The 7,959-nt window shown below is 42.9% G+C and overlaps 1 protein-coding gene across 2 annotated transcripts in view; it reads right to left on the bottom strand.

Moving 5' to 3' along the window:
- DENND5A (DENN domain containing 5A) overlaps positions 1–7,953 on the bottom strand; it is an 87,149-nt gene extending 79,196 nt beyond the window's left edge. For both annotated transcript variants that reach the window (XM_019656231.1, XM_019656232.1), the window contains exon 1: positions 7,803–7,953. In XM_019656231.1, the coding sequence (XP_019511776.1) occupies positions 7,803–7,917 (115 nt within the window). In that variant the 5' untranslated portion in view covers positions 7,918–7,953. The remainder of the gene's footprint in view (positions 1–7,802) is intronic.
- Positions 7,954–7,959: the final 6 nt, after the last annotated feature.

The raw sequence follows: 7,959 nt of genomic DNA, 5'->3' as shown, positions 1-7,959 counted from the left end.
AATATTATTCAACATCAGCTTCAGAAATACAGTGCAGTGATCAGGCCTCTATACCGTCTATGAAGTGCTCCCCCTAACAAGACATGAGTCCAACTGGCCCCCTAAAAAATATTTACAACCTTATTGATTATATTCCCCAGACTGTCTTTTCTATCCCTGAGGCCATATTGTAGTTACCAATTTGTATTGTCTCGTCCCTTCCCCTTCTCAGTCATTTACAAATATTAATCACTACCATCTGTCAAAAGTGATAGCTGAACTATCTCTGATTTCTAGCTTTGACATTTTTTTCTTTTCTTTTTTTTTCCCTAGCTCTGACATTTTTTTATTCTGTGACCAATATAAACAAATGCACACTTATTTACGTTTTGCCAAATGGGAATAGTTTTAGAAATCAAGAAATTCCACATTCACAGAGAAATGAAGTTTAATAAGAGGAACCTCTACATACCTTCTCCCTGCTTAGGCTTCTCTGCACTCCATGAAAACATTTTAGACTAACTCGGCTAGTTCAGCTCATACAGTAGACTACAGATGGCCTAGAAAATTCTGACCTAACTTACCCATCACACTAATGAACAACAACAACAACAAATTACTAAACTGGCTCTCTTTAACTATGACATGGGACACTATGATAGATCCCCTGGATGACAATGAAGCAAATATCCTAAGTATAATATTTGAGAAACCTGATGTCTGAACTATACCTCTTTCCATCTTACTTCCTGGAGTTACACCTGATCCCTTGGAAGCATACTGAAAACAGCTTGAGAGCTGGCACATGCTCTCATTTTCCACCATGACAAGACTCTGCCACTCATAAACCCAGTTTAGGGTTCTCTATACTCCAAACTAAAATCAGCCATCACAGAACATCTGGAAAACAGACATTTGACCAATATCTGACTCACTTAATAACTTTTGAGAAGTAAATCTAAAAATCTGGCAATGACAGCCTCTGTGTAATCACTGTATTCCGAAGAAATGACCAGCTTCTAAAAGGCAAGGCTTTCTCTCTGTCACTGGATCCTACGCTATATCCAACAGGAACCTAAAAGAGATTAAGTGTATGTTCCCTCATGTATACCGAGGTTCCTGAGAGACTCCTAAAACCACTTGACAGTAATTCAAATCCAGGCATGGCGACAGGAATTGAGGAGCTGAGCCAAATTCAAGTAGACCTTCCACCACAGTTAGCCAAAAAACAAGCTTATAAAAGGATATAGGACTTGGAAATAGGTGTTGCCAAAGGAGGCCTTAGGCAAAGAAAACTTTATTTTTAATCTAGGAAGGAAGGAAGGGCTGAGCAGAGTCTAAAAGAATTTGGTTTGACCACCAAACATTGTGACTCAGGATTTCCTCCTAAGAAGAGAGGAGCAGGGCCCCAGTGTCATTCAAGTAAAATGTGATATTTCAGTGTGATCCTCCCTTCGTGAGGGATTGTGAAGTGGGATTCTCTTATGTTTAAGAATATATAGCCTCTCCAACTAAATTTGGCATGTAATTGTAAACTGTTTTGAACTGCTCTGTAATTGTTTCTGTATGTTGGTCTCTTTTCTGGACTTACTTGCTCTACCTTATAAAAAGAAACACATGACATAACCTAGGAAATCGCCCACCTTTTCCCAGCTCCCCATAGCAACCTTGACCTCTGGAAGTACTAGTGGTAAGCTATCAGGATTTGAGTTTGCTTCACCTAGGAGTCTGGGCTTCAGAGCAGAGATGCCATCAGAAAATGCCAGTGAGAGAATTTGCATACAATTGACCAGACTGGTAGAGGAAAATAAAAATTAAACTTAGTTCATATTGATCCCTGTTTGAAACTGGCTCATTAAATTTTTTTATAGCCACTTCATCTCTGGGAAGAGACAGTCTTTTTTTTTCTTTTAAATAAGTTATCCTTTGCCAAATAAGTTATCCTTTGCCACCAAGGATATGCAAATCAAAACCACATTGAGGGCCAGCCAAGTGGTGCGTTGGTTAGGAGCTGGCTTGGGACGCCAGCTCTGAGCAGCAGGGCCCCAGTTTGGATCCCACATTAGGGCCAGTGACACTGCCCTCTACAGCTAAGATGGTGAACAACGGCTCGACCTGGAGCTGGGCTGCGGTGAGTCGCTGGTGACGGCATGGGCTGCAGCCCCTGCTGCAGTGGGCTGCCATAAGCTACCATGAGCGGCTGGCAGCCAGTGTGAGCGGCCAGCAGCCAGTGTGAGCGGCCAGCAGCCAGTGTGAGCGGCCGGCAGCCAGCATGAGCTGCCAAGAGCCGTTGTGAGCGACCATACAATGGCCAGCAACCGATCTGCCTCACCCGGGAAGAGCGCAATGATAATACCAACATGGGCCAGTGAAGCAACGTCCTCCACAACTAGACTGAAGAACAAAAGGACAGCAACTTGTCTGTTCCCCTTCCCCTGATTCCCCAGCGCTGTTCCCCTGCCCCAATTCTCCAAAAAATCTTTAAAAACAAAAACAAAAAAAAACACATTGCGATACCACTTCATATCCACTAGGATGCCTATAACAAAAAAGACATAAGTATTGGTGAAGATGTGGAGAAAGTGGAACCTTCATATGCTGCTAATGGGAATGTAAACTGATGCAGCTGTTTTGGAAAACAGACTGGCAATTTCTCAAAAGGTTAAGCACAGAGTTGCCACATGACCCAGCAATTCCACTCCTAGATATATATTGAACAGAAATGAAAACATACCCACACAAAAACATGTACACAAATGTTCACAATGCATTTTTTGTTATACTCAAAAAGTATAAACAACCCAAATGTCCATCAACTGGTGAGTAAATAAAATGTGGTATATTCATACAACGTAATATTATTCAGCCATAAAAAGAAATGACATACTGATACATGCTAAAACATGAACCTTGAAAACATGTTAAATGAAAGAAGCCAATCACAAAAGACCATATATTATATGATTTCATTTATATGAAATGTCCAGAATAAGCACATCTATAGATATCAAAATCCTCCCTACTGGGCCAGCCAAGTGGCTCAGTTGGTTAATAAAAGCTCACTCAAGAGTGCGAGCTCTGGGCCGGCCAAGTGGCACGATGGTTAAGAACTGGCTTGGGACGCCAGAGGGCCCTGGTTCGGATCGCACATATGAAGGCCAGTGACACTGCCCTCTACAGCTAAGATGCTGAACAACTGCTCAACCTGGAGCTAGGCTGCCATGAGTCGACGGTGTAGGCTGCACCCCCTGTGGCAGTGGGTTGCCATGGGCTACCGTGTATAGCCCGCAACCTGCGTGAGCAGCCAGTAGCCACAGTGAGCGGCCGTCCAGAAGCCGGCGACTGATCTGCCTCACCCAGGAAGAGCGCAATGATGGTGCCAACTTGGGCCAGTGAAGCAACGTCCTCCACAACTACACTGAAGAACAAAAGGACAGCAACTTGTCTGTTCCCATCCCCCCAATTCCCCAATTTAAAAAAAAAATCTTTTAAAGAAAAAGTGTGCGAGCTCTGAGCAACAGGGTTGCCGGTTCAATTCCCGGCCCAAGCTGAGCTGCCACTAAGCTGCTAACAGGTGGCAGGATGGCTCAGCTAAAAACAAAAAACAAAAAACCCTCCCTATTAATGGTTGCCTAGGGCTGGGGATTAGGGGCATGGAAGGAAATAGAGAGTGACTGCTAATGAGTATGGGTTTTGGAGACAGAATGATGAATACATTCTAAAATTGATTGTAGTGATGATTGCACAACTTTATGAATATATCAAAAACCACTGAATTGTACACTTTAAATAAGTGAATTATATGATATGTGCATTATATCTCAAAGCTCTTTGTATATATTAGAGAGAGAACACACAAGTGATAAAGCAAACGAAGCAAAATGTTAATCAGTGAATCTGGGAAAAGGATGCGCTTAAGTTCTTTGTACTATTCACATCAATGTTTGGTGTGAAATTATCTCAGAAAAAGAAAATATATATATATATATATATATATATCCCTCATAATAATCATGCATAGTATTCTTTCTTAACATGAAACAGAAACCTGCACTAGAAAAAACTGCCATAATGTCTGCTCCAGCCCCTGCCAAACAAATACTTGACTTGAAACCCCTACTCTTCAGATTACTGCAAAGTATGCAAAGATAGCATCATTCAAATAGCAGAAAATAAGAATGGCAAGGAAGACAAATAATCTCCAACTTTCTCAGGATCTCAGTTTCCTCATCTGTAAAATCAGGAGGCTATATAATCTCTAAGATTGCTTCCATGTTTGATATTCCACGACTCTGATGTTCTAACTTCATTGAGCAACATGGGTTAAGAAGTATGATCTGACCAGTCCTCTGGCTTTTCTGGACAGTGAGCACTTTTTCTTTCTTCTAAGAGTGGCATTAAGAGATGATTTCAGTGTATTCTCAGTGTCTAAGTAGACCCATATAGGACACTGGATAGTCTCCCATCTATCTCCAACTCCTTCTTTCAAAATCTTTGCAAGGCCTTGTGCTCAGAGCCTAGGAAAACTGAAGTAGTAGATGCATGAACCTAAGACGCTGGATGCAGGTAAGTTCAGAGGAACTTACAGATTCTAAGATGAAAAATAAGTCAGAGCATTCTGGAATCTTAAAGCTCAGGCAGAGATAGGGAAAGTAATCTCAGAAATCCCACCTCATGGTAAGCCTTCTCCTTCAGTCACCTGGTGGTGACCTTAAGAAGAAAAGGGGAAAATACAGATGCCCAGGAAACCCACTCATCAAAGTGGTAGAAAGAGGAACTGGACTCTACCATCTGCCTCCCCACTTAGGGTGGCCCAACAATAATGGAAAAAGCAAAATCCAAAGTGATTCTTCCAGATTTCCTTATCTACCTGACAAGCTCAACAAGCTAACAAGCAGATACAATTTCCCAGCTGGTTAGACTTCTGCTTCTCTCATAGATTACCTTTCTCTCTCCTTTCAAGCCAAAGCACTTCCTCAACTAACCAGAAAACAAAATTAATTTTCAAACCTTGCACAACAAAAAACTACATGACTTGCATAAATGCTGAAGTGTTCAAGAAAGAGGAAAAGGTGACAGGGAGAGGCTCCTATAAAATCCAATGACCTTAGTTCAGCGGCTCTCAACCTTTCACAGGGGTCGCCTAAGACCATCGGAAAACACATATTTTCGATGGTCTTAGGAACCCAGACACCGCTCCTCTATCCGTCTCCAGGCCCACATGCAGATACACCCACATACGAGTACCCAGCAACCCCTGTGAAAGGGTCGTTCGACCCCCAAAGGGGTCGGGAACCACAGGTTGAGAACCGCTGCCTTAGTTTATAGTCAATACAGCAAGCTCTATGCTTGCATTCAGAGAATGAATTTTAACTCTTCTCCACAAAACCAGAAGAAACACTGAGCATCTTTGATTTGCTTATTCTGGATTCGCTTTTTATATATATCAGAAGCTACCTGATACATATAACTTAATTTGTTTGAAGAGAACATAGACTCCTCAGTACCTCCCTAAAGCACCTGGGTGCAATTCACAATTTCCTGTCATTTCACTTGCTATGACATCACCAGTTTTGGAGCTATAAGGCAGGCTGAGCAGAGAAAATGCACCCTGTAGAGTCTCAATACTGCCTGCATACAGCTATTTGTATTCTGTTTTGTTTTACTCAAAGATTCCCTCTGGGTAGTCCAGATTCCCCTACCAACCCACAAGAAACGAAATGAAGGGGAAAAAAAGAAATCCTTCAATCAGTGCCTATTCTAACAAAGGCCACCTATTGAATAAATGGTCTTGACATTCTGCTACTGCAACCACATTTTAAAAGACAGAAAAAAAATACCCTTCTTTACACATTTTACACAACTCATGCCCCTTTTTTTATCCTCCCAAAAAGCTTTCACAGGAATATAATTTGAGCTCTCTGCAAAACCAGATAATTAACAGATATTTACTTAAAGAGAACTAACATTTTTAAGGATCTACTTGATGAGATGTTTTTTATTTACATTCTCTTTTTTACAGATGAATTATCTAACTTGCCCCCAGTCAGAGATAGTCAATAGCAGAGGGAGAATATTTAACCCCAAAACCCATGCTCTCAGTAAAAAATCACTTCCCAGTTTCATTCCTATGCCTTATCATTTGCAAACTGTTTTATTTTCTAAAATTAAATGTCCATATAACCTAATAGACCCTCAAAAGCACAGCATAAAAATAACACTGGTTATTCCACCAGCTTAAAGTTTCTTTTACTGGGGAGAACTGTGTTATTTTTAGTCTTTCTCAACATGTCAGTGTTTTCTAAAGATTACGCCACGCAATGAGATGCAGTTTAGTGTCATGAGAGGGGCACTGAACCAAAAGTCGGGCAATTAACTAACAGGACGTTGGCCCTACTGTCTTTCCTAAGCCTCATTTTCCTCTTTGAGGTCCCTTCCAGCTCCAATACCATGCGCTGAATTCCAACAACTACATCATAGAGTCACTAATTTTAAAAAATATGAAACAGATGAAAAATTAACATCTGTACTTTGGAATCTGAAGACATAAAGAAGTGAACTTGAAACAATAAAGCTACCCCAACAAAAGGCCTTGTATTAACTGTATTACTGCTTCATGATTTTTTCTCCACCTGCTATTAATTTGAGAAAACAGTATATCTGTTCTGACCTTGTTAAAGGTCACCAGTTTATCACGTTTTTTAAGAGTCCATTTTTGTCACTGGAACTATGTACCTAACTTATTTTTTCATAAGAACACTTTAATTTTTCTGGTGACAAAAACAAATCTGTCCTATCATCTCTGAAACAAAGTAACATGAGTCACTTTCAGGAGAGAAACTTGACAGTGAATACATCATGACAGAACACTGGAAAGAGTAGCCCTCATCACATCAGGACCACACAGCAAAATCTCCATCCACATGAAACCTGCAAACTGGACACGTCACACAAAAACTTTTTCAAAACTGTTGTAATTTCAAAGGCTCCAATGACGGTGTGGTGGAATTCACCGGGATTTTACAATTCTGACAAGACATCCTTGTGTACTTAATGCCAAATCTAATCCGGGCCCAAATCTTCACTTCCCCACCACTTCCCCTTTGAAAGATGATTTCAGAAACATCACTGTGCAACCCAGGCTCTCCACCAAGGTTGCTGCCCTTTTATTTACAAACGACGCTGGCTTCGTAAAGGACACAAATTACTTTCATAAAAAAGGCATGGCCCCGTGGGTACAAGCCCTTTCTAGTACTTAGGGAGTTCTCACCCTTCCTGGTGTGGCCCAAATTCACTCTATCACTTTCCATCAACCCAGGGGGGGCAGGCCCAGGGCTAGGTTAGAATGGTTTTGAGGAACTGTTACCACAGGCTTCTTGGGAAGAGGCCAGATAAACTCACCAAGTTTTTGTTTTGCCCTTTTTTTTTTTAAGTCGGGGTGGAACTTACTTTCACTAGGACGTAGAATGCCTCCTTCCCTCCCTAACGGGTGTTCGAGAACAAGTTTCCCTTTATTTTATAGTAAGTCCCTCAATCTTCACCAGACTGAGAACACACACCCTTCCCTCTTCCTGGTCTGGGACGACGTGACCACAGCGCAGAGGGGCGTAGGGGCCATTCGGACCCCTCAAGGTTCAGAGCCCCTCATCCCGTCTCCCCTCCTCCAGCCCGACGCTCCCTTCACCAGCGCCCGCCCTGGGTCCTCCCGACAGACATTCTCCCGGCTCCCGGGACAAAGCGGGGGAGAGAAGAGGTTTTCGGGGGGGGGCGGTCCCCGCCCGCAGCGGGCGCGAGAAGCGGCCCCCAGCTCGGCGAGCACTCACCCGACAGCTCGTCCGGCTCCAGCCCGGTCTCGGTGTCTAGCCCGCAGATGACAAAGTAGTCGGCGAAGCGACTGGGCGCCGAGCCCCCTCCGCCGACACCAACGCCGCTGCTCATGGCGCCGGGGCCGAGCCGGGCTGGGCCGTACGGAGCGCGGAG

The sequence above is a fragment of the Hipposideros armiger genome, unplaced genomic scaffold, assembly GCF_001890085.2.
Source record: "Hipposideros armiger isolate ML-2016 unplaced genomic scaffold, ASM189008v1 scaffold_256, whole genome shotgun sequence".
Lineage (NCBI taxonomy): Eukaryota > Metazoa > Chordata > Mammalia > Chiroptera > Hipposideridae > Hipposideros > Hipposideros armiger.
This window is presented reverse-complemented; position numbering and strand designations above follow the sequence as displayed.